The 27512-nt window shown below is 42.4% G+C and overlaps 1 protein-coding gene across 8 annotated transcripts in view; it reads left to right on the top strand.

Moving 5' to 3' along the window:
* Positions 1–3357: 3357 nt before the first annotated feature.
* Positions 3358–27512, top strand: part of LOC138947709 (histone-lysine N-methyltransferase 2C-like) — a 168752-nt gene continuing 144597 nt past the window's right edge. For 7 of the 8 annotated variants that reach the window (XR_011449765.1, XM_070319250.1, XM_070319245.1 and 4 more), the window contains exons 1-16: positions 3358–3500; positions 3746–3871; positions 5972–6473; positions 9104–9325; positions 10581–10793; positions 11171–11301; positions 12512–12618; positions 13328–13432; positions 13836–13893; positions 14188–14365; positions 17100–17214; positions 23281–23474; positions 23846–23954; positions 24489–24564; positions 25037–25161; positions 25736–25816. Coding sequence is in view for 7 of the 8 variants with exons in the window: in XM_070319250.1 (XP_070175351.1) it covers positions 3865–3871; positions 5972–6473; positions 9104–9325; positions 10581–10793; positions 11171–11301; positions 12512–12618; positions 13328–13432; positions 13836–13893; positions 14188–14365; positions 17100–17214; positions 23281–23474; positions 23846–23954; positions 24489–24564; positions 25037–25161; positions 25736–25816 (2223 nt within the window). In the remaining variant the exon portion in view is untranslated. The remainder of the gene's footprint in view (positions 3501–3745; positions 3872–5971; positions 6474–9103; positions 9326–10580; positions 10794–11170; positions 11302–12511; positions 12619–13327; positions 13433–13835; positions 13894–14187; positions 14366–17099; positions 17215–23280; positions 23475–23845; positions 23955–24488; positions 24565–25036; positions 25162–25735; positions 25817–27512) is intronic. The other variant, XM_070319248.1, reaches the window with a different exon arrangement.

Here is a 27512-nt window from a genome sequence, read left to right as displayed (position 1 = left end):
AACAGTATTTCTTCCCTCGCACCATTGACGAGTGGAACGCCCTCCCACCACAGGCAGTAACATCAGCCTCGTGGATGCATTCAAGACCCTGATTTAGACACCCCCCCCCCCCCCATTTTCCCACCCCCAAACACCCCCTGGATTATATGTTGCTGATTTAATTACATCAGACACCTGAAACTTTTTCAAACCTTTAACTTTAATTTCTTGTAAGTAAACCTCTTCCAATCTTGTGCAAATCTTGACAAACCCTGGGAAACATGACAATAAAAGACCGTGTAGGGTGAGCTATTTTGCTTGAAAACCACGATTTGGAGGACGCTTTTCATTCTCTGGCTCAGCAGATTTTGATTCCGGTGACTATCGTCTGCTATGTCGTCTGCTACACTACTACCACTCACACTGACACTGTCCACATTCGCGGTGTTCCTGTCGGCATTTTGTCCGAAATCACTTACCTTGGCGAAGGGTAGCAAACCTTGGCCAATTTAGTTTTTTTCTTTTTTGGTTGCGATATGATGTTCAAATCCAAATCGAAAGCACTGACTCGGCGTCACACTCACCGTCACACACACACACACCGTCACACACACACACACACACACCGTCACACTCGGCACACCGTCACACACACCGTCACACACACACACCGTCACATTCACTCGCACACACAAACACACGCACACACACACACACACACACACACACACACACAACAATATTGACCATAGTGGGGTTTCAACCAACAGCTTGGGACTTTTCAACTTCGTACCACAACCAGCTCAGTTTTGAAACTAAAAGTTAAGCATATATGCATGAAACACAAACAAATATGAAATTAAATTGGTAAAAGTGATAAGACAGTTCTAAAACTTTGTCACATCGAAGTTATTTACTCCTTTAACCACAGTAAAAGTGTGGATACCCATTAAACGTGCTTAATATTTAACTCGAGGTGCTTCGACTACCCATCAGTAACCCCTACCCCGCACTCGGCCAGATAACATGCTTCTAGCTACTCGATCTTTGCCTGAGAAAATTAATTAAAATGAAAATGTCACTTATAAGATATAGTTTTTACGTAAGTCAAGGCAGGGATTGCTAATAAGACGGAATAAAAGAAAAGCTGGAGGCGTAAGGCCCTTATTTATAAGATAGTGTATGAAACGTGAGCACGGTTTCTCGGACTTTAGCACAAGAATCCCCTCTGAATAGATTAATAGTAAAATTGAAAAGAAACTGAATTTTTGATTTTCCAGCTTACATACAATCACTCAGTTCTTTATCAACGGCCCGGATGTCACTCTTTTTCATTTGGGACACGTCAATTTGACGAAAGACCTATCAGTTTTAATTCTACTTCCTTTTCTCATGGATAGATTCTAGCATTCAGGAAATAATGACTGAAAACTATGATGATATTCAGCAATGAAGGATTCAGTAGTCTCTCTGCAGTTTTCTCGGTAGCCTAATCAGTTATTTTTCTTGTTCTCTCAAATCCTCCACGATACCTGCTCGGAAGAACAGTGTCTTTCCCGGGTAGCCTTGCACGCTGCAACACGTCCCACCCATCAGCCCCCGCCGGCCCTTTTCTACCCCTCTCCCAGTCCCATCCGATCGTCATTTCATAAGCTTAGTTGATTTCAGACAAGTCAGTTACATTCTGATTTCAGTCAAGTCAGTTACATAATTGGTTCGCTGAATCATGACGGTCCGACTTATGCTGCAACCCTATTTTCCACTGCAACAGACACAAGAACAAATAGAGAGAAAAGAAGAAGAAAAATGCCATATAAAAAGTTTTCATCGGGCACATCCGTCAGCATGCCCCGAGAACTCATCATCGGCGAGTCCATTGGTCGAAGGGAGAGAACAACAATATGTATACGAAGTGTGTCAACGAAAGAGAACTGTTTCCACTGCAACAGACACAAGAACAAATAGAGAGAAAAGAAGAAGAAAAATGCCATGTAAAAAGTTTTCATCGGGCACATCCGTCAGCATGCCCCGAGAACTCATCATCGGCGAGTCCATTGGTCGAAGGGAGAGAACAACAAGATGTATGTGTTGGGCGCAAAGTAAGAATCCGGGGCAGAGTTGGAATAATCGGGATTTCCCGAAACCTCATTTGATTTCCAACAAAGCGCCGCATTTCCAGAAACGAGCTGCCTCGTTCTAGAAATGGCAACCCTTCGACTGGCACAAAAAAGTATACCCTTTTCACAGGTCATGAATAAGGTATATGAAAAAGCAAGGTCTTATACCGGGCCGAAGTCTTGAATTGGACTGGGGGGAGGGTACACTGTGTAACAATTCTCTCAGTGACACCCAGCGCATGCAGCTAGCTGGTTGCTGCTGTCTCGATCTATTTTGAACACAATGATTTTTTTTCTCAGATTAGAGTGTTAGTTTGTCAAAGTCTGTAAAGCTGTCTGACATAACCTCGTTTGTGGGGTTTATTGCATTGGCTGATGCTCTCAGTACGTATTGAGTGGCTCTAAGCTGTCTCTCCTCAGTTAGGGACAGCCAGCCGACCTCCTCGTATGTTTTTTTGTTGTTTGCTGTTCTGGGGATATTTAACGCTGTTGTTACAGCCCGCCGAAGTTATCAAAACAGTGTTTTTGCTTTTTGTAATTCGGTTTGGAGCGTTATACTGACAATGCATCTGCTTTTTCAAGACTAAGCATTGATCATTTTAAAACACAAGGATCATCATAGGCCATCATGACTTGTATCATTTTACATCGCATTCTAAGAAAGAGCAGAATTCTCACTATGCGCGCGGTACATGTCTAGAATCGCGTAGCGCAAAGTAGGAATTCCTACCATGGCGGCCATTGTTGGAATTCCAACAAAGCGCAGGTCATTTCCGGAAAAACGCCGATGACGAGATGGGTCGCAACATATACGAAGTGTGTCAACGAAAGAGAACTGTTGCAGGTACCTGCAACCATGGAGGTTGTCGAGGAATAATATACCATAATTATGCACGGGATTGAATAGAATCAAGATTCAATTAACAGAAAACGCTGTGACACTTTTAATCAAACCGTTTATCGAGTTTTTGTGTTCGAAAAATTCAAAGATGCCTTCGCATCCACGGCTTGCCGACCGACCTAAACACGCACTGACCCATTACGATTATTCCTACGCCATACCCTACTTTCTGCATTCCAGCATACATAGTGTCGATTTATTGATGCTATATGCAGCTTAAAGCAATTATCATGCGACTTTATTCCACACCTTTACAAAATTTAAAACAGGCAATAGTATGTGAGCTCAAGAATTCTGGTATTATAAAGGGACTATACTTTCTCGTCTGCTGGGCGAGATGTTACGCGTCAGGAAAATGGCGTGGAGGAAAGGGGAGCTCATCCGTGTTTCAACATCGTGTCATTATTTAAAGAATTAGTGCACGATTTTATTTATTTATATCAAATTTAAATTGTGTACTTGACAACTGTGCTCAGTGATCTATTGAGGACTCTTACAGAACGGTGAGTTAGTGCTCTTGTGGTCAATATCTGCTTCACAGTTAACCCGTTTCGATCACCGATCTGCGATTGATGGCCGAATTTGGGGGTGTCTTGTTGACGTGATTCAACCAGCCCAAACTGAAAAAGGTTCACTTGCTTTGCAGCATCTGTCGCATTAGATTCAAATTCATAGATTTGCAATGTTCTTATTATCGGGGATATGTCGCATTCGTTGCAATCTCAATTTTAAACTTTCGTTTGTGCAGATTTTTTGGTCCCGGCCGGCCAGGTCACAGGGGGCTGCCATTTTCAGGACGAAACTGTGCTTTGAAGTCAGTCAGTTTAATGCATTCCCCGAGATACCTCGTTGACAGTCTTTTACTAAATGGAAGGTAAAGTGCTTTCACGTGATTTATTATGTAGGTGTCTTGATTTCGTAAACAGGTAATACATACAATGAGGCTGTGCAACCATTGGCTTTTATTGTGCTGCTTGACAACTGCACTCCCGACAGTAGCCTTCATTTCAAGGCATAAAATTACTGTGCAACAGAAAAACCTGCCTGCATTAGTACTATACTAGTCATTCTCCTGTTGAACAAATGGCATGCCATTATTGTGTAGCATCGCACACCATCTCATGGCTTTTTGATCACGAGGAGGGGGAAATCGGAGATGAAGTACTAAATTACAGTGTCCATAAAGCTTTTTTATTGACAAACAAGGGAGATAATCGTGGAACAGGAACTAAGCATGCTGTGGAAAAGTTGATTTGAAAAAAAGATTCAGATGGATGGTTTGCCTTTTAGCTGACCAAGCTTCAGTGTCTTTGTAAAGGTTGACAGATCTGTGTCATTTGTAAATATTTTTTTGGTAAGTCTTACTTAGCAGAATGCTTTCTTGCCCATTGTTCAGCTTTCCAGGCATGTACATGCATGATGTAGTAATAACTAATATACCCACTTTCTCCTTGTTTTTAATAAGGTAATGATATCACAAACTGGATATTGTATGAGAAAAAGCATATTATTAGCACTAAGTTACTAATATTAACAACAATAAACTGTCTATTTTTTCATATCTTAAATATTGAATAATAAAATAAATAATAATATTGTGTAACTGTAAGTGATATTCATGATCAGTCTTCATTAGCTTATTGATAGCTGTGAACATATGAATACACAACATGCTGCATGAACTAGGTCAACAAGAACAGACTTTTATTGTAATCTCTGTGACGGTTTGACTCCTGTTCTGATGGTAGATTTACTTGCATTAATGACGATTTTGCTCAGCTTTAATCAAATGTTTTGATTACCATGCCTTTTGTTAATTAACAATAGATGGCATTCAATGTGCTATTTATTACTCCGACTTGGGAACCCATACGATTTTGCCGTAGTTTGCACGTCTGATTGTCTAAGATATTATCAGTACGGTTGGTGAAAAAAAATGCAACTAGAAAAATATTTTGACTACTTTTCTTCACGAGCGCATCCCTGTCATTCCTGTTTATTTACAGGTGCACTATTTATTTTCATTATTAGAAACAGGCATGGGAATTGTCCGCCGAACAAAATTTTTGTTTTGTTCCGCCGAAAATGCAAAAGTGTCCGCCGAAAAAATAAAGGGGGAAGGCACACAAAAAAAACACCGGTTACTTTGGCCTTTGCGCAAAAGCCCGCGAAAACTTTCCGTACTTTGTTCACGCACTGCTAACCGCCCGCCTCAGTTACTTGAACTTTTATGTTTGAAAGTAAACCAGATTGCACAGATTGTGTTACAAGTTACATTTTCCTGTTTGTCTCAACAGATCAATTTTTTAACAAATTTAAACCATATAATACATGTATATATTTTTTTTCTTCAAAAAAGCAAAAATTGGTACATTTTTGTACTAAAAACTCTGATTCTAAAAACAGAATTTAATGGCAAACTTGGAGCTCAGATGACACCAGATTGCACCATCTGGGTTCTTTGGAGAAAACATTTTCCGGGGGGGCATGCCCCCGGACCCCCCTAGTAAGGCTAGGCGCTTCGCGCCGTCGACTTGACGCTTGGCGTCTTCAGTTATATATTTTCAGCCTTTTTTACAATTTTCAATTCTCATGCCTGTAGAAATAACTGTATAACTCGGCATTTAATCATTGATTGCAGCTTTTGTCATTAAACATTGAACAAAAGATTTTGTTTTAAATGTATTGGTACACTAAATTAACAGTGCAACAAACGCGTGCGCAGCACGTTTGAATCATAGATGTTCGAATGCTGTGTGGAATACACTTAATTTTTCTGAAAATACACCAAATTTCTTTGAGAGTACTCATGTACAAAACAGGGGTTCCCAAGTTAAGTCTGATTACTATTAGATCACCATGCCTTTTGTTAATTAACAATTAAATTGTAAACAGCTGGCATTCAATGTGCTATTTATTACTATTAGTTTGTTTTATATTAATGTGTCTGTATTGTAGTGGTATGTGGTTGCAGAAGGCAGTGCCCAGCCAGGCCAGGAGATAGATAATGCAGCACCATGCCTTTTCCACGATGTCAGTGAAGCCAGTGTGTCCAGTCAGCTTTCTCCAGGAGGCGTGGAAGATGATGATCTTGAGCTCCCTGGAGTAGACGCAGCCGCGGACTTGTTCGCTGAATCCAACACCTTTTCATTCCCTCCTCTGGACGCTGCGGGCGGCACCTCACCCTCACAGTTAACGCAGAAGGTTTTGAAAGGGCGCGACCTTTTCCTGTCGAAAGCATGCGAGGACGATAGTGATGCGCAATCAGACTCTCCCCTCACCTCCCCTTTTCCTGGATATCCGGATTATACCTCGGAGAGCCAGTCAGAGTTTAGCCGCCCTTCACAACTGTTGGAGCGCACTGGACCTGTGTACCCAGCACCCTACTCATACTCTACAGGATTTGGTCATTTCCCCAAACGAGGCCGTGGACGGCCAAGAAAAGATCCCTTCTCCCCTGCTGCCAAGAAAACAAGGTATGGTGATATCTTTGCTTTGGTGTTTCTGATTCAGAATAGTTAAAACTAATGACAGTGTTTTGAGGCTTTTAGTTTTAGACTTTCAGACTACTCTGTTACTCAACTGACTGGCCTGTTAGTGTTTCTACAGAGGTGGATAATTGGAAGTGAGTTGTGACGTGATCATTACAGTAGATCTGCTGGTGCTATTGTTTTGTTGTTTGTTTAAAGAAAATAAGCCACTTTCACAGAGATGATTGTAGATGAATGATATTCCCACAAACGCTATACTGTAATCGACTTGAGAAATGCTCATCCCGATAATACATGATAAAGAAGGATTCTTTGTGCCCGGTCAGCGGCTACAGTTGGGGATGGAAGTTCACCAAAAATTGGGAACATACTAACTAAAATACGGCAGGTAAAATGGCTTCCCCCAGTTTTGGAGCAAAGGCCGCTTTGGCCGGGTAGAAATTTTATAGTTTCTAAGTCTATGGATAAAGCTTGCGTAAGATAAGAAGATGACGTCGAAAGGCTTTGACGTCATGCATCATTACGTCATCTCCTCTTTGCGGTCTTTCTCCCTTGCGCGATGTGTGTGTGTGTGTGCATTTTGTGCACATGTGTTAGTGTTACTGTTTATGTGTGTGTGAGAGTGTGGTTATGTATGTGCGTTTGTGTGTGTTAGTGTGTGTGTAAGTGTTAGAAAGAGAGAAAGTGGCTGTGCCGTGTATGTGTGTGAGTGAGTTTGTGTGTATGTTTGTGTGTGTATGAGTGTGTTTGTGTGTTTGGTTGTAAAGGTGTGTGTGTCCGTCTGTTAATATGTGCGCATGAGTGTGTGTTTTGTGTGTATTAAGTTTCTGTGAGTGAGTGAATGCATGTGACTGTGAGTGAGTACATGTGTGTGACTGTGAGTGAGTACATGTGTGTGAATGAGTGCGTGTGTGTGTCTTTGTGCGTGTGAGTGTGTATGAGATTTGTGTGAGTCAATGAGTGTGTGTCTGTATGTGTGTGTGTTTGTGTGTGTGTGTGACTTGGGGTGTGTGTGTGTGTGAGAGAGAGAGAGAGAGAGAGAGAGGGAAAAAGCGGATTTGTCCTTCGCGGGGGGTATGCAGTGCCTTGGCATTGCACTTCTACTTAATTATTATTAATCTGTAAGTAATACATTGCGGTAGTGTTGAAAAAGAGTGGGACAGTTCATTGTCTGCAACCTCTAGCAGGGATGTCGTTAGGCGTCAGACATCGGACATATAACGATGAAAATCCCCAAATGTCCGATTCACATTGCCGCATGTCGGTCAGATGTCCTATCGTTTTAGCCTGAGCGTGGTCATTGTCCGATATGTACTGCATTCCTTCGGACAGCGCGATATTCGTTAATTTTCATTTCAAGATACAAATCTTCTAAAAGACCGAACGCTCTCGTGTTCAGCTGACACTGAAGTTGTCAGTGCCGCGTGCGGATCTTTTCTTTTGTCGGGAATTCCCGAACCGTTTGCGGTATGCGCCGTTTGGGTATAACCGTCTCGGTGCAGCGCACTGATCTAAATATAGTGGATTCTCTTTAGATCAGTGCATGCTACAGGAGTACGGGAGACAACTCCAACTGACTAAATTTGTAGTCTGCTTTTGTTTTCGATACGAGACGAAGCACTGAATTATGCCGCTGAAAAAAAACTAAAGCCTGCAAAAGATCAGCATTAGATCAAACCGATCATTTTGTTTGTCAACTTTTATCCAAATCATGCAGTATTTAATCAAAGTACGAACTCTGAAGTTGTTCATGTTGGTTTCTTTTTTGTGGTTTCTTTGAAACTAAACAAATACAACATTATACGCACACTGTGTTGATGTATTTACTATATTATGTGTGTGTTCTACAGCGCGCGCGCGTGGGTGTGTGTGTGTGCGTGTGTGTGTGGGCGCATGACTTTGGAACAATTCCATGGAATGTGTTATAAGCTGTTTGGCGCAAATTCATAATGTCCTATTACACTTTCTGAAAGCGGTCAAATGTCCTATTGATGCTGAAGAACTCAGGACATTTGTCCTATAGAATTTGTAGCAACATCCCTGCTCTAGAGCAAAAGAAGTAAAGATGGTTTAACTTAAGGTGGCTTGCCCAATTGTAAAAAATCTGAGAGTAAATGGGTTGGTAATTTTTTTCTGAAAAGGGCTCAAGTAAAGTAGATTGTTCTTCCTCCATAATGTGTGTCTGGTTGTTTTTTTTGTAACAGAAAAAAAATAGGCAGGAATTTGAGGAAAGAATGGTTAGGTTAGGTAACCATAACCAGTCTTTTTATATAAGCCTTCAAGTGTCTGACTCTTGAGACTGGTGAGAAGATTTCATGAAATAATAAAATAATGCTGATCAAACAGTGTTGCGACATTGTAATAATAATATATCTTTTTCTGATATTTCTCCTTTTCTCCTCGTACTTGATTTTCAGAGACATTACCCCAACTAGGTATTTAACGAGGGATAATGGAAGAAAACTTTCATTCTGTGGGGATGTTCTACATCAGTATTGCCATCTGATGATCTTCCTTGAATAAAAAAAACCAACTTGAGAAAAGACCTGATTTTCCGAGATTTTAGAGGTCTCAAAGGGGGGGGTTCCACTGTAACAAGATCCATGTGTTTTCAGGGGGCGTGGCTTAGGCCGAAAAGGACGGCCAGTGCAGTCGTCACAGTTAGCGTATCGACAGGCCTGGCTAGCGTCACAACATAGTCAAAGGTCAATGGATACCAGTGACCCTGCAGATTCAGAGGATGGGTCATCGTCAGCGGGTCGAGCGGTGGCGTCAACCTCCACTTCTGAACTGACGCTGGCTGCATCCGCTGGTGATGATACGTCAGATAGTCAGGGGTATGTTTGACATAAATTCTTGGGTAAAGTTGCGGTTATGTGTGATTTGATGAGCGGTGAGAGTGTAGAGACCAACTGTTTGAGAGAAACTTTTTTGATTATGGAACTGAAAAGGTTGTTTCCAGGTTTCGTAATTACCTTGATCAGCTGGTAAGGGGTTGTTTTACTCTTTATTTTTCATTTCAGGAGTGTGCGTTCATGTGGATTCTGTGTTTATATGACCAGTGAGAGTGAAGAGAAACTTTTTTGATCATGAAACAGGAAGGGTTCAGACCTGTTTACCAGTACGATTTGGGCGTATTTTGTACGCCAAATTATTATCGGTACGCAAATACGCGACGCACGCACAAAATACGCCAAAGAAAAAGTCTAGAATACGTTTTCCGGTGTTGGTGTGCTGATTACGGGATGGTACAACCGGTTTCGGTCGAAGGAAGATAACCATGACAGCGAGTCTTCAGCTGTGGAAACCTTGTTCAGTTGTTGGCACGTGCGATCGTCTGGACAATCGTGGCAAAATGAAGCGGAAAAATGTGCCAGTTTCGGATGACCGTACCAGATCTAAACAGCAGAAGCAGCAGATTTTCTTGGAGAAATATAAGAAAGAGCCAGGAATTGTGGAGTCTACTATGGGAAAAAGTCATGCACACTGCAAGTATTGTAAATCAGATTTCTCCGTTGCCCATGCTGGGAAATATGACATCGAACGACACTGCAGTTCCAAAACTCACCTGGACAAGGTTGCTGCAAAGAAATCCGCTGAAAGCTGCCAAGGAATTATGAAGTTCATTTCCGCAAAGCAAATCCTGCCAGAAGAAAAGGCTGTAGTCCGTGCTGAAGCAATGTTTTCTGAGATGATTGTAAAAATGAACTTGCCACTGTCAACCGCAGATGTTATTTCACGAACTTCATCTTTTTATTATCAATCTGTTTGGAAGACACTGGTTATAATGCTATAGATTGACGGGTAAATAAAATTGTTTTATCCTTGTTGTATTGGAAGGAGTTAAATTCTGAAGGTGTTCACAAGACATGATATTCTTACACAAACACGTTTGCACCCACGCATACATTTTCCCTAGCCCATATGGCTTTGCTTGCAAAGTACACCAACTTTTTGAAAAATACACTCAACTTTTTGAGAAAGTACTCTTGCCTCGGGTTTAGGGTAAACAGGTCTGAGGGTTGTCTCCCGGTTTCGTAATTGCCTATATCAGCTCGTCAGACATTGTTTTACTCTTATTTTTCATTTCAGGAGTGGGCGTTCATGTGGATTCTGTGCTTGTGTGGAGAAAAGCTTGCTTGGTCAGGGAGACCTGTTCAAGTTTGAGGCCACCGTTGGTTTCACTCCGTCCAAACGTATGCTGAAATCTCAACGTGGGTCCAGCGAAAGTGAAGAACAAAGCAGAGAGAAGAGTCCCAAGCACCTCACCTGGAGGAGACCCAGAGGGCCCATGAAGGGCAGCAGGTAAGCTTTGCACCATTCTGGAAGTCAATTAATTTAAATAATACTATTTATGATACGATCATTGTCTGGTTTTATATGCGCTGTTTTCGACACAATTGGCACTTTACACAGCACATTCTTTTGTTGCACAGAAGAATGACCTTATTACAGTCGCCAAGCATCATTGTTGAAAACTAATGTTTTGATAACTGAAAGTGGTAGGTTGAGCATTTGAGTTCTTGCATTGAGCATTTGATTTGAAACACAAGGTACAACATTCTGTAACTGTTTTTAATGTGTCAGTCTGAGTATGAGTATGAACTGCCCTTTCCTGTGTTTGAGTTTTGCTTAGAATAGGATTGAAGCTAATGATTTGTTCCATTATTCATTTTATACAGAGAGCGCAGTCGGTCGCCAAGACAACAGTCTGTTGGTGAAGAGGACAGCAATGCTTTGTCACTGACAGATGAGTTAGCCTTGGTTGGCTTTACGGAGGATGTGGAATTTAGCATTGTCTTTGATGAAAATGGTGAGTATACATGTTCATATTAAAGTGACCTTGAAGAGAATATCAGTTGTATTATTAAGATGCTGACCTGCTTGCTTTTTGACTCACATGCGAAGCAAAAGTGAGTCTATGTACTCACCCGAGTCGTCCGTCCGTCCGGACGTCCGGAAAACTTTAACGTTGGATATTTCTTGGACACTATTCAGTCTATCAGTACCAAATTTGGCAAGATGGTGTATGATGACAAGGCCCCAAAAAACATACATAGCATCTTGACCTTGCTTCAAGGTCAAGGTCGCAGGGGCCATAAATGTTGCCTAAAAAACAGCTATTTTTCACATTTTTCACATTTTCTCTGAAGTTTTTGAGATTCAATACCTCACCTATATATGATATATAGGGCAAAGTAAGCCCCATCTTTTGATACCAGTTTGGTTTACCTTGCTTCAAGGTCAAGGTCACAGGAGCTCTTCAAAGTTGGATTGTATACATATTTTGAAGTGACCTTGACCCTGAACTATGGAAGATAACTGTTTCAAACTTAAAAATTATGTGGGGCACATGCTATGCTTTCATCATGAGACACATTTGGTCACATATGATCAAGGTCAAGGTCACTTTGACCCTTATGAAATGTGACCAAAATAAGGTAGTGAACCACTAAAAGTGACCATATCTCATGGTAGAAAGAGCCAATAAGCACCATTGTACTTCCTATGTCTTGAATTAACAGTTTTGTGTTGCATGACCTTGGATGACCTTGACCTTGGGTCAAGGTCACGTGTATTTTGGTAGGAAAAATGTGTAAAGCATGTGAGTCGTATGGGCTTTGCCCTTCTTGTTTTCCCCTTATATTTCTTTCTTTTTTTTCCCTCATAAAATAAATGTGAAGTTTTTGAATAAGTGAGGGCTAGTGTAGGCTATGACTATGGGCAGAAGGATTCAGCCATTCTCAAAGGCCGACAGCTGGTGGTATGCAGGCTTGACAGATTCATTGATATCTGTTCTGTGATGTCTGCACTATATCCTGTGTCACTGATGCTGTGAAATGTAGATCTGTGGTCTTCTGCTTTTGCAAGCATTGATGCCCAGGGCACCAAATGTGTGGCTTTGTGCAGCACCTATAAATGGTTAGTGTATCCTTTTTATGATGAAACTGTGGTTGACATTTTTGCCTGTCCATTTTTTCTTTGTTATGGTTCATATTTGTGCACTGTTTTTCTGTCTGTAGGTGCTGTGTACGCTCACTACTGCTGTGCGGTGTGGTCAGAGAATGTGGACCAGTCAGAGGGCAAGCTCAAGTTTGTGGACAGGGCTGTCTTCAGTGGGCTTGTGCAGGTTTGTCAGAATGATATGTATCTGCTACCAGTACCAGTAGCTAGCAGTTTTCTTTGATTTGTTTTCCACTTAAATTTCTAAGAATGTGGAAAATGTTCATATAGCATTAAAAGCAAGTTCTGTTAATTAAATATTGAAATAGAACACCTTTCTATGTATACTAACCCACACATTTTTTCCGCCCACCAGTCTCTTAGTACTTCGAATTCAAGTCTTGATTGCCTGCATTTTATTGTAACACCTGTCCAACTTCCTGACTTTGTATTGGTCAGTGTGCCTTTTGATGGAAGGAAAAGTACACCATGACCTATATATAGCGGAGAGTAGCCGTTTCAGTGGGATCTTTTGTTTCTACAAGGAATACATGTAGCTAGATGCAAACACAAACATGCTGTGTGCTACTGTCTGACATTGTGTATGTGTGTGTGTTATGTGATGGTGTTCTGTGCGTATAACGATTTATTTTACGGTAATTGGTGTATTTCAATGTGCATCGTGTACATTATTACTTTAAACAAAAATGTAATGACTTATTGTTCAGATGTTAGGCGGTGAGAACTATTATAGTATTTACGCCATTAAAATTCCCTTATTACAGTGCAACCCCCCTTTTAAGCCCTCCAATAATCTGAGAACATCGGGTCTTAAAAAGGAGGGAGTCTTAAAATGGGGGTTCCACTGTACTAATATCATGTTTTAATTGTGCCAGAAATGCGGGTACTGTCGTCGCTACGGAGCGTCCCTGGCCTGCAGGTCCCCACGCTGTACCAGGAAATTTCACTTCCCTTGTGCCTCTGCTGGCAACTGCTTCCAGGTGAGGAATGCTCATGTGTGAAATGGTGGTTCAGAGACCGACTGAAATATATTGTCTGCTTTTGTAAAATGCAGTCGAAGCTATTACGAATTTGCAAATATGTATAGGTCCAAATGTCCAGTCTACCCAAAACTTGTTCATTTAGAAGAGCTTGTATGTGTCAAAACTATTGGACAGTCCACTGGCCAGGGGTCAGAACAATGCATCAGATAAAAAAAAGTATGCGTCAATCACCAAAGTCTGAGGCCTAGGACCAACACTGAATTTGATGAGTACTTTCAGATACAGTTTTGATACAAACATTCGATTGTGCGTGACAATTTTTCATGTTTAAGGTGTATAACTGTAAATGTGTGTGTGTGTTGAAATGAAACGCTGAAGTGTTCATTGTTCTGCATTGCAGGATTTGAAGACATTGTCTTTGCTGTGCCCAGATCATGTTGACCAGGCAGAAATTATTGGTAAGTCTCTTTACAAGGCAGTTTATTGATTTAATTTTAAACTGACACATTGAATTTATCATCTGATTGCATGTTGGATTCATTGTCTGAAGTGCATTGGATTCATTATCTGTTTACACATTGGATTCATTATTTGATTATCAATATCAATTATCAGTATATAAAAAGAAAAAAAATTGTAAATCTGTGTGAATGAGACAGGTTCTGCTTGTGGTTTGAACTAGTCAGCCTTATTTGTTTATTTCTGTAGTTCTATTTTTAATTTGCTAATTGAATGTTGCGGTCATGTTTCAGCTGGCAATGATGCGTACTGCATCCAGTGCAACGAGCTGGGCAACGTCTCCGAGCAGTTGTTCTGTACCAGCTGCGGGCAGCATTACCATGGCAACTGTCTGTGCCCCCCTGTGGAGATCAAGCCCATCGTCAGGGCGGGCTGGCAGTGTCCCAACTGTAAAATCTGCCAGACTTGCAGGTCAGTGTAGTGTACACACACACACACACACACACACACACACACACACACACACACACACACACACACACACACACACACACACACACTCTCTCTCTCTCTCTCTCTCTCTCTCTCTCTCTCTCTCTCTCTCTCTCTCAGAGTGGTCCAAGGCCATTATTGTGCCGTTACATAAAAAAGGAGACTGTGATAACCCTGATAATTACAGAGGAATTTCCCTCACCAGTACGATGAGCAAAATTTTTATGTCTGTTCTGAACGACCGCCTGTCTGTGTGGTCAGAAAATAATAACATTTTAGATGAAAGCCAGGCTGGTTTCCGGAGGAATTACTCAACTATTGATCATGTGTTTACCCTTTACGCTTGCGTCCAGAAACAATTTTCACAAAAGGCCAAACTGTATGTAGCCTACATAGATTTTTGTAAGGCTTACGATAGCATTAAGCGCCCCGTGCTCTGGTCAGTGCTTTTTCGATTAGGCATACAAGGCAAAATATTTAAGGTGTTAAAGAGCATGTATGAAAATGTGAAAGCATGCGTGCGGTGCGGAAACGAATACACTGATTTCTTTGAATGTATGCAAGGCCTTAAGCAAGGTTGTGTAGCCTCACCGACAATTTTCTCGTTTCTGATCAACGAACTGGCACAGGATGTCATACAACGAGGCAGACATGGGATACGTTTATCTCCGTCTGAGTTAGAACTGTTTGTAATGCTTTTTGCTGACGACATTGCGCTGTTATCCAGCACTGTAGTAGGCCTACAAAACCAGCTTAATGTCCTGCGCTGCTCTGCAGAAAAACTGTGTCTGAACGTGAACTTGACAAAGACTAAGGTCATGGTTTTTAGAAAGGGCGGGCACATTGCACAGAAAGAGAAGTGGTTCTACGGAATGGATCGTCTTGAGATTGTGAACTCGTTTAGATATCTCGGTGTAACCCTTTCCACCCAACTGAGCTGGAACATTGCAGTAGAAACAAAGACAACCATGGCGAAAAAGGGAGTGATCGAAATCGTTAGATTACTGAACAGACTTGGCTGCCATTCGGCAAAGGTGTTTTTCAAACTGTTTGACGCACGGATCGCTCCTATGCTCTTGTATGGTTCAGAGCTATGGGGATATGGAAAGTATGACTCTGTGGAAAGGGTCCACCTGTTTGCGTGTAAAAAGTTTCTGAAAGTGACAATTCGAACTCCAAACAACATTGTGTATGGTGAATTGGGAAGACATCCGCTGTATATTAACTCTGCAGTCAGATGTGTGAAATACTGGTTTACACTGCTGAAGCAACCTGATTCAAGATATTCCAAGATTGCATATAAAGCTTTATGTAATTTGGCATCGAAGGGCCACACAAATTGGGTCTCACATGTGCAGAGTCTTTTATGTTGTAATGGTTTTGCTGCTGTGTGGATGTACGGAACGGTTGGGAATGAGAAGTGTTTCTTACAAGAGTTTAAAAGACGTTTACAAGATTGTTTTTGTCAAGAATGGTTCTCCTTTTTAGAATGCAGTGAACGTTTTGACATTTATAATTGTTACAAAACATGCTTGGAAAAAGAGAAATACATTGAATTAATCGAAGATATTAAGTACAGAGTTGCTCTTACTCGTTTCCGCGCAGGAGTATCCGAAATCAACGCTCACAAGTTTCGGTACGCACCAAACCAAACGACAAGAAACTGTCCTCTCTGTACAGCTGATAAAGAAGATGAACACCATGTTGTATTTTTATGTCCTTTTTATCAAGACCTTCGAGCAAAGTATTTGAAAATCTCGAACTCTAAGACGCTGCAACAACAACTTGTGTATTTCTGTGGCAATAATGAGGAAAATGTGATGAACAGCTTCAGCAGATTTGTGTTCTTCATGCTACAGAAGAGACGAACCCTTATAAATGAGGTTCAGTGATATGTCATCAGGGTTTTAATGTATTTGTTGAATTTTATGCGTGACTATAATTTATAACTGTGCAGATACTATTGCTGTTATTTTAACCACTATTGTAAGGGGCTGTGGCCTTAGACAATTAAAGATTTGTTCTTGTTCTTGTTCTTGTTCTCTCTCTCTCAGGTATGTGCACTCTTTTTTTCATTTTTGTCAGAGATGTGTTACATTAGTGTGAATTGAGGCTTTAGGGCAGACCCCTGATCCGGAACAAGGCAACATATATGAACTAGGCGTGATTGTGGTCAACACATTTTTCAAACCCATGCTCAAGGCGTGAGCTAGATTACCTTGGCAGTCTACATCAACGAAATAAGATGTGATATGTTCTCCCTGTCTTGATTTTCCCAGTGTTAAGTATTTTTAGTTTAGGCCAACAAACAAAAGTAGTCTGTTTACGGTAACATAGGCAAAAAAATTGGGTCGGTAGGTCGTGATTTTTTTAATTTATTTTTTTACATTTTTTCTCTCCAAAAAAACATATTTTTAAGTTATTTTGCCAAAAAACAGACTTTTTTATTTTTAATTTTTGTAATTTTTTTCATTAATGAATTTGTTTCCCAAATGCCCAAAACAAGTCTAGGGTCGCGCGAAAAAATAGGGTCGGTCGGGATACCGTAAACAGACTATTTTTTTTTGGTGGCCTTATGACTCCTGTTGTCAATATTCACTGCTCCAGTACGATATGCTAAAGCTAGTGAACCTAAACAGGTCACAGAGGTCTTGTTCTTGCCATCTCCTGTGTCCAGCCCTTTGACAATTTTGATGTTGTTTTGTGTTTGCAGGCAACCTGGTGATGACATCAAGATGCTGGTGTGTGACACCTGTGACAAGGGCTACCACACCTTCTGTCTCAAACCTGCCATGACCACTATCCCCAAGAACGGGTGGAAGTGCAAGGTAGGAATAGCCTGAGTTAAGATCTTGTTTCTTCAGTCTTATAACAACAATTAAATTACATATTCTTACGCAACTCACATAGATAGCATTAACTTCAGTTAAAGTGCTAGGACACTGAACTACGCTTCACCCCAAAGGGGAAGCAACCCCCTAAAAAAGAACGGCATTGACCTATAACCCAAGCTATACAAGAGTCGAGGTCATACCGTCACGTGACCTATCACGCGTGACTCGACCGCCGCCGTGCTGGAAACTCACTCCTACTTCAGCTACCAGATAGCTCGGACGCTTTTTACACTACGCTGCAGGCTTTTAGCCTACTGTCTTCTGGACAGTGTTTCACCCCGTCTACAGGTCCCTGCTTCTCATGCACAAGTTTGGGTGAGCTCGTTTTAATTTATTTGCTTTTGCTTGCGTTTCTTTCTTTCTCCGTTGTTCGGTCTGATTGTTGTTTATCAATATCATATCTCAGACTGGTTTTTGTCAGCAATGGCTGACAAGGAGAATTAGAAACCACAGACTAGTCAGTAGCTGCTGAGGTTTCTCCTTTTACGTTTCGCATAAAGAGAAAGGCAAAGGCACTACCATTTCAGTCTCTAACTATTACGTCTGTTAAATAACCTTGTATGGTTGAAAACGACGTTAAACACCATATAAAGAAGAAAGAAAGAATGTCTGTTAATTTTGGACCCTATGAGTCCAATCGTGCTGAAGCAGGTTAAATTTAGGTTACTTCAGCCAAGACAAACGCAGTGGGAAAGAGAATACTTGTGTTTAAGATAGTTTTTCTTCCCTTTTTGAGATGTTTTCGACCCAAATGTATAACATGTTGCCATTCGTCGAGTTTGCGCTCGCTCCCGGCGGGAGTGGGCGACGCAGTTTGTTGTCACGCATCGAGGTTCCGCCTTCATGCACAGTCACTTCGGCTGACGTGCACGCAGAGGAGTGTGTTTACTTCATACGAGGAGCGTTCACGCTCTACAGGTTAGTCAGGTTCACCGGTAGCCAGGTTCTCTGGTGAAAGTGTTCCAGTTGGGCCGGAACTAGTAGCCCCCCCGCCGCGGCTGGGGGGTGAAAGTTTGACTTTCCCGAGGCTATCGCTCTTAGCAAGCGGAACTCGGGGGGTCAACACCGGACAACAAGTTGGGCCGGAACTAGTAGCCCCCCCGCCGCGGCTGGGGGGTGAAAGTTTGACTTTCCCGAGGCTATCGCTCTTAGCAAGCGGAACTCGGGGGGTCAACACCGGACAACAAGTTGGGCCGGAACTAGTAGCCCCCCCGCCACGGCCGGGGGGTGAAAGTTCGACTCCCCGGAGGCTATCGCTCTTAGCAAGCGGAACTCACGGGGGGTTGACACCGGACAACGAGACAGATGTACTCACGGGCAGACTTTTATGTCTCGGTGAATGTGTACATGTCTCAACTTCCTCCTTTTGGGCAGGAAGCTGCTTTCGGGCAGGCTTTGCACGGTTCTTCTGTTTTGCAATCAGCCTCGCCTGTGGTGGATCGTTTTAGTGACGCAGCTAGTCACAGCGACTTTCACGGTCCAGCCTCAGCAGATTCGGAGTTCGATGATTCTCACTCAGTTTCTGAGGAGGAAGTTGATGGCAAGTTGTCACTCTAACTTAAACCAGCTATGGTTACTGCAGCTCAGGTGTCTGCCAAGTACTTCGCTGAAGGGGTGACAGCTATGACAAGCTCTGCGGCACCACCACCCTCAGTGGTGTGTGATTTCCGCCCTGCTTTAACGGAAGTTCAGGGATATCGTTTTAGCGAGTCTCCTTCTGTTGCTTGCGAACTTTCCAAGGTGCTGGCTAGAACTTCGGGTTCTGAGAATAGCTTGCCTGTGGATACTGTGCCTTTACTGGCTGCACACGGTCAGGCTCCTGATGCTGCTCAGCCATGGCTTGCCTCAGACCAGTTACGGAAGCGAGCACTTCGTTTCATTCACGCAAGTTTGCTCTCTCCCGTCGTCATCACAGTCTTATTGAGACTTACGCTTTGCCGGGTGCACCGCTTCCGGTCACTCCGGAGTTGGCTAATCTCAGGGAGGATGTCTATCGTTGGACAAAGCTTGCGCTTACTCTGAAGGCGCATTACTTGGTTTGGGGGAGACGGGAAGATACTCGTTGGAACTTGCGTCTCTTTCAGAGACACTTCTTCGATCTCTTTCGCGGTCGGTCGCGGTGTTGTTGAATCCTTTCGATTTTCGAAACGACGCTAGCGTGAAAGACGTCCTCATACTCCTGGCCTCTTTGGCTAAGGTTTCAGCCGAACAAATGTCAGTCGCGGCACGGTTGTACGCACATGCTGCTTACTCACGCAGGGACGCTTTCTTGTCTGGCTCTAGAATTGAACTTGCGGAAGTTTTCTCATATGATTCTCCTTTTCCATCACTTCCTTTGTGGGCAGCGATGCGGCGTTGCTTTCGCTTGCGTCACCCGCGCAAGTAACGCTTCACTCGCTGAGCGATATCCGTAGGCCTAGGTTACACCAAGCCTAAGAACTTAGTTTATTCTTTTCTTCGTACTACGGAACCGCTTCCGGTTGCACCGTACTTGTCGATCATACATCTTTAATGTTCATAGCAAGGAGAAACTGTCTGTTTTCAAGAACAATGATCTCCTGGCTGTGGAAGATCGTGGCCGCACTTCTTTCTATTATCGTCTTGGTGCAAGATTTTGATTCATTCTTTCCCTTGTGCGGTTTCGTACTCACGGGATGGGATGCCTTTGTGTTCTGTCGGGACACATATTCAAAGGGCTTAGCTTTGCTGTTCTTCTGGGAAAAGGCCTCGGCCGACAGTATTGTTCTGTCGGTGAGACTTAAATCTCTTCCTTGCTCGAGGGTTTTTCTTTGCGAATCCTCCTCTTTGCACGCGGACTCTTTAACAGAGAGAATCTCACAGCAAAAGGAAAAGCCCACGGCACGCCTCGGCTTTTCTTATCAGAGAAAAGCGCTAAGCTGGCCGTTCTCAGCTTTGGGTTTTATCTTCTTCTCGGTGTGGCACGTTGCCAAATACCCACCACTTTATCTCCTCGAGGCGATTTAGCGGTAGGGTTCAGTGGGCAAACAATAGCACGCTTTCTTGCATACTCTTGGCACTTGTCAACTGGAGTCTTAGCGTTCTTCTCTCTGCCTCTGTGTTTTCCCACAGCGGCTGGAGGGGCGATTAGAACTCTCACTTTATTGAGGGAGGCACTGGGGCCCTTCCTTTTGGGTCACTTATATAGATCGTGCCTATGTTTACTTCCACCTTTGGATATACAAAATGGATCGGAAGTGGCTACTTTTTATTTAATTCAGTTCTTCAGGGCTCTGGTTTCGTTTGATAAGCAATCAAATGAAGAGCCGGAACATGTTACTGTTAGTGTCTTTTCTTGACTGGTTCACAGACACAACCAATCTTTGGATTCTCACACCACTGCTCTTACAGGGCGTTCCCGTTGGTTCTCTCTCCACCAGCGAAGCAGTTCTGTCTCTTGTGGAATTCTTTCCCCTTGTCAGGGGAGAACAGGTGTTGATTCAATCGGACAACATCACAGTGGTCTTTTATCACGAGAAGCAGGGGGTGGCATCTCGCTCCCTATCACTGCCACAGCGAGCATGCGAGGTTTTGATGTGGCTTTTACCACCACGAATTCTTATTAGCAGTGAAGTACCTTCTGAGAGGCTCTATGGCTTGGCAGACTCTAGTCGGTCGGCCAGGAATGTCCACTTGGATCGGACTCTATCTCGCTATGCGCTTCTACTCCTTCTGGTGAATTTGGAGAAGCCGCTGATAGAAGTTTTGCCTCTCGGTACTATCACCTTCTGCTAAATGTTCGTCTCCCCGTTCCCGGATAATACTCTTGATTCTACTTTGAGCGGCCTGTTGGTCTCACATTATGGGCCCATTCAATCTTGTTTGCCAGTCCTTTAGGCTGGCAAGAAGGCGCCGTTTTTTACACTCGAGCCACACGGGTGTCTACTGTACGGGAATCATCGAGACGCTCAGGGGCTTCTGCCTCATCTCTGGATTTGGTCTAGAGATTCCATAGGGGTTCAGCGTCTTCGTTTTTGTTTCACTTTGACTGGCTTGGAACAATTGGCGTACTTTTAAAGAACCCCACTTCTCTCCGTTCAATGCGGGTGGCGAACCACCTATCCTGGCTTTCCGAATTTTCTCCCACGTCTCTGAATTAAGACTTTATGCGATATCAGTTGCACTGACACAGCTAGGTCGCAAAACATTTTTTCACTTGGGTTCTTTTTAGCCAGCGTGATTAAGGGAACCTCCCTTTGGTTGGCTGAAAGCAAATCTCCAGTCCCGGCTTGGGATTTGCTCCTAGTTTCGGAGTTTTTGAGTTCGGATTGTTTAATCCTTGACAAATTAGCCTTGTTATTCTAAATACGGGAAGCCGTCATACTTACTCTAGTAGCTTCTGAGAGAAGTGCGAGTAAGTGCATTTTCTGTCTGGTTTTTGCTTTAGACATCTCTTTGGAGAAAGACTGATCTATAGCGCTTAGGTTTAATTCAAAATTTCTGACAAATAAGCAGAAACAGGGGTAACCAGATCCGATAATACAATTCTACCAATTTGCAATATTTTGGCTCTGCTAGAGCCATATTTAACAATTGTACATTTCGAGTTTAAATATATTTCTGACTCGCTTGACAAGTGGCCCCCTTCATCCCCTCCTTCCTCGTCCTGATATGGCTCTGTGTAGTCGGCTGGACGTTAAGCAACAAATAAACAAACAAACTGATCTGTTTAGATCACCAGAACAAAGGCTTTTGTTTATTTCCATCAACTTTTCTAGAGGCAATGATTTAGTGAAGTCAACCTTAGCTAAATGGACTGCCACATTGATTAGGCAATGCCTACAGTGGTGGCAGGGAAAAGGGGGGGGGGGGCAGTCAGTCCTCCCTTTTCAGGCAGCACGGGCTCAAGAGGTCAGAGTGTAGGCCTCTTCTTTATCTGTTCTCAAGTCTGAGAGACTTACATAAGTCATGAATGCAGCTCATTGACCGTTCAAGGACATAGTCATGAGTTTTCTATCGGCGGGGTATTTTAAGTACCCGCTATTTTAATACACATCTACTAGACATCTTCCGCAGAAGATGTCTTTTTATGTTTTCCTGGGAACGTATCTGGTGCTCGGCAGAACATTAATTTCGGTTTGCCAGCTTTTGTAGCTACAGGCCAGATACTTGCAAGATGTTAACTGTGAGTTCATTTGCCCACCACCTAAATTAGCAATCTGCTATCTATGTGAGTTGCGTAAGAATATGTAATTTAATATAAAATTTCAAAAATAAATTTTGATTTAATTAATATACTTACCAACTCACATATTGGATTCCCTCCCGGCCTGCCCCGCAAATTTTTTTAAGGGGTTATATGTTTCAATACGGAATGGGTTTCACCGGTATACATCCTGCGCAGGCGCAGTACACCGGTAGTGTAAATAACCATCAAGGACCATGCCTTGTATGGCATACGGTTTTTGTTTCAGAGTTATTTTCCCACGTTGCCATGTAAGAGTGCTTCCATGTCTTATCACAAAACGAAGTTTTGCTTAGGGTTTCCCTAAAAATGAACAGATCACTTCAGTAGGAGTGAGTTTCCAGCACGGCGGCGGTCGAGTCACGCGTGATAGGTCACGTGACGGTATGACCTCGACTCTTGTATAGCTTGGGTTATAGGTCAATGCCGTTCTTTTTTAGGGGGTTGCTTCCCCTTTGGGGTGAAGCGTAGTTCAGTGTCCTAGCACTTTAACTGAAGTTAATGCTATCTATGTGAGTTGGTAAGTATATTAATTAAATCAAAATTTATTTTTGAAATTTTATAATATAGAGTAAAATTGCTTGCTAATATACCCTTCCAATGCATTTATGAAGTTCTGTAAGCAAAAAGGTTGTCAACTAAAAGTGAGTCTGATGGCCTTATATGTTTTGTTTTGTATCGTTTGGTCAGCCAGCAGAGATGGCAGTTTGGGGAAGAATGCTTAAACCTAGCGATGCTTTTTGGTTCCGCTCTTTGAGGCACTTGATACATTGGTGTTTATCTGTGTGTGTTTGCAGAATTGCCGGATCTGCAGCGACTGTGGGGCTCGAACTCCAGGCAACGGCCCGAGCTCTCGCTGGCACCTCAACTACTCTGTGTGTGACAGCTGCTACCAACAACGAAACAAAGGCCTGTGCTGCCCTCTGTGCGGCAAGGCCTACCGTCACTTCCAGAACAAGAACATGATGGTCCCATGCTCTTCGTGCAAAAAGTTAGTAGACTGAAGATTCAGATTGTGCTGGTGTCATCAGTTTTTATTGTCTTGGTCGATAGTTTGAAAGATTTTTCTTTTTAAGGGTTGATCCTTTTAGCATTTGCCTTCGGTAGTGATTGTGATTATCCATGGTTAATTATAGCTGGAATTGTTTGAACTTGTTTTCAGTTGCTCTTTCCCTTTTCCCTTATAACTTTTGTTTCATGAGAAATTAGTTAAAAAAAATTATATGACACACTTTTATGTATTGCAGCTCAGTTAAGAAAAAAGTTCTGGAGGCAGTTTGATTAATTCAAGGAACTTTTGCCATAAGAGAATGTTGTCATAAATGTGGTTTTTGTTGACTATATGATGATTGTTTTTTACAGGCATGTACACAGCGAGTGTGACTCGGCCATTGACAGTGGCATGCTGCAGCGCGTGAAACAAGGGGAGACCATCGACTACATCTGTCAGGTCTGCAGGGAGAGTGACCCTGTGAGTAAATACTGTTGTCGTATCACATGTGTCTGAAGTGCATGTGGAAAACAAAATTGGGGGGGGGGGGGGGGGGGGGGGGGGGCTTTTAGCCATTGATTTTTTTTTTGTGGTTATTTGTCTTGTTTACATAAGGTAAGTTCAGAAGAACCCCCCTTTTAAGACCTCCAGAAATCAGAGTAAATCAGGTCTTGAATAGGAGGAAGAAGTCTTAAAATGGGGGTATTTTTACAGACGTTATGTTCTGAGAAAACAGGGTCTTAAAACAGAGGGAGTCTTAAACATGGGGGGGGGGGGGGGGGGGGGGGGGGGGGGGGGTCTTTAAAAGGAGTTCTACTGGTCTTCGAACAGAGTAGGTGAAGACAAGAAAGATGCATTAAAGAGTCATTTTAGATTTCATCGTCTGAGGTTTTATGCTTTGTTAGACCAGGCAGAAAAATGCAGTCACTATGAGTGTATGTGTTCTGCACTGCTGGTGTCTTTGTGGTTGTGGTATATGTTCACATAACTGACACCTGTGCTTGTTGTTTTCAGATGGACATTGAACCCTATGCTTTGACGGCACCTTCAGGGACTGACGAATCCTTGGAATCATTCCCTCTCACAAAAGGTAAGAAAGGAAGCAATGGTTGACGTGTGTGGGTGCATGCGCGTGCACACACATAGATTTGCAAACTGTTTTGTCAGAAGATTAGATACAGCTGGTTGTTAACGTGCTTGTGTGCTGTTGCGCATATAGCAAATGACCTTGCCAGCACTTTTCAAGACACACATATAAGCACACACACATACACAGACATACACACACACCTACTCAAGCAGGCACACCTGCATCTCACACACAAACACACACACTCACACGCTCTCTCTCTGTCTTATTATTTGCTTACATGTGCGCTGTTCCTAATCTTCCCTTAAGTTCCTCGAGTTAATTATGGTTGATAATTGTGAAGAGTTGTGTCGTGTTATCATTTTTGTCTTAGTTTGTTGTTGATGGCATTTATACCTATTTCATGTAACCCTAGGGGGTTTTGAAAATAAACTTTGCCTTGCCTTATGTTTTTCCCAATTCCCTGTTGCAGCTGACTCTGATCTCAGTCTGAAAGACAACCCCATGCTGACAGAGGCCACGCTGACCACAGCAAGCTCTCAGGAGTCCCTCTACTGTGAAGACTCCAATTCCAGTCTGGACTATGACACCGATAAGGTACACACACAGCACTGTGTTTTGTTTTCTTTCCTTGGCAGCAGAATTTTTCTGTTCTTCTTATGATGATTCTAACAGTGGTTTTCCTCCGTTCAGGTTGTCTGAGTGTTTCTCAACATCACCGTCACTTTTGATCTTGTGTTTTCTGCACCTCTTTTTCTCGCCAAGAAATTGAAGAACAAGCAAATGGAAAGCATGAACAGAATGTTGAAAAAGTAGACTGTATGTCAGAGGTATATTTGTTTAGCTAGTAAAAACTATTTTCTACGTCTAAGAGGGATGTAGATGATGGTGAGGATGTGAAAAAAACAAAAAACAGAAGCAGGCTGTATCTCTGTCAAATTTAAAGTAGTTCGTTTTGTTCAATATTCCGCTTTTTTTCCTTTCACTAGCTTCAGTAATTTTGAAACTATGTTTCATCAGTTAAACTTATTTTTCATATTTCTAAGTTTTTAACTTTGCTTGTCACTTCTTGCTATTATCAGTTTGTGTTGTCAAGAGTGCCGTCTCTAACCATTGTGTTTGTGTGTGTGTGTGTGTCTGTGCGTGTGTGTCTGTGGGTGGGACCTTGCAGACGTACGTTCCCCACAGGGACGACGTATACGGACACAAGCTGTACATCAGCCGTAAAAAACAGGGCAGCTCACGCTCACGGGTAAGGACGGGCTGTGGACAAATAGATGTGTACATCATTCACATGTACTCTGTGGTGTTGGGTGTCTCATTCACATGCACTTTGTGGTGTTGGGTTTCTGTAGTCTCGTGACCTTGTGGATCCCTTTGTGACACTCGCTCTCATTGGTTTGTTGTTTGTGATTTCAGCTGTGTTGATTTCTTTGTGATGTCTTTACACAGTACAACCCCCCTTTTAAGACCTCAAGAAAATCTGAGAAAATCGGGTCTTAAAAAGGAGGCAGTCTTAAATTGGTGGTTCTTAAAAGGGGGGTTCCACTGTATTGTTTCTATCAAACTCAAAGCTCCCAGGATGTTCTAGAAATGTAAAAATAAGAACTCTATAAATGTGGTCTGATTTACCTCAGATAGCACCATATTGAATGTCATTGTAAATTTCAAATTGTTTCCGGACCCTGTAAACCTGTGGTATTTGCTTTTCTTCTGTGGGAGCTCTGTATCTGCCAACTTATTTCTTTCATCATCTAGATGCTAGAAAATAATATGCTCTTTGAGTTGTTCCTTCTCTTTCTGAACTATTCACTGTCTAATCTACAGCTCACTTAATCATAGGTCAAAAGTGTAACCATATCTGTCTTGAATTGAAGGTACAGTAAAACCTGCATCTAGCGGACCCTTATTTCGGTGGACACCTTAGCATAACGGACAATTCAAGTGAGGACGGATGTATTTTACTCTCAAAAACACCTTAAAAGAGCGAACACTTCAAAGGCACGGACGCGGACACCCTTTTTTGGTCCCGATTAGGTTCGTTACTTGTCAACAACGGACAAACCCTTGAAGCAGACAGCTTTTAGCTGACGCTGGTCCGCCATCTTGGTTCTGCAAATACAATCTCGCTGGCGATGTGAACGCGCGAGAAGCTTATTTTGTAAGCCAATGACAGCACTTGAAAGAAGTTGATTTTTGTATGGTGCACGCTCATTGGTCGATGCTGTGAACTCACAAACATTTCGGGTTTCTACTTTCTGTACTGTGATGCATTTTCGTCTCATCCTTCGTCTTCGTCTCATCATGCCAAAACGAAAAATTTTGACTTTAGAAGAGAGAGTCGATGTCATAAAGACAGTTAGAAAAATTGCTGATGAGCTGAATTGCGGAAAAACTCAAATTTCCAACATAAAAGCTGATCGAACACAAATTCTCAGTCAGTGTGTTAAGAGAAGAAAAACAACCTATGATGAGTTGAACGAAGAACTCTTCGAGTGGTTTTCAACATCTCAATCAAAGAATCTTCCAGTGAATGGACCATTGCTTCAGATAAGAAACCGATTGCACCTCTCTCTCTCTCTCTCGCTCGCTCATTCGTTTGTTCTCTCTCTCTCTCTCCTTTTCTTTGAACAAAAACAAAAAACTTGAGGGCTTTAAAACTTTGAGTTTTAATAATCTGTGGCAAAAAAGAATCAGTGACTGTTGGGGTTTTTTTCTCCAAAAAAAAGTTGGCGCATTCATATTCATAAGAAAGGACACCTTGCTACAAAGGACAGTGGCAAGGCTCCCCAAGAGCGTCCTTTGCTCGCAGGTTTTTACTGTAATTGATACCGCAATTTTTTTTCTATGCATGCAGATTGTTTATTTGGGTATGAGAGACTTTCCTACATATTTATTTATATATGCAGTCAGTTAGTCATTACTCTTTGGTAGTGTGTCCATATAAT

The sequence above is a fragment of the Littorina saxatilis genome, linkage group LG14 (genome assembly GCF_037325665.1).
Source record: "Littorina saxatilis isolate snail1 linkage group LG14, US_GU_Lsax_2.0, whole genome shotgun sequence".
NCBI classification, from domain to species: domain Eukaryota; kingdom Metazoa; phylum Mollusca; class Gastropoda; order Littorinimorpha; family Littorinidae; genus Littorina; species Littorina saxatilis.
Note: the sequence above shows the minus strand (reverse complement) of the source record. Positions and strands in the feature narration are given on the sequence as shown.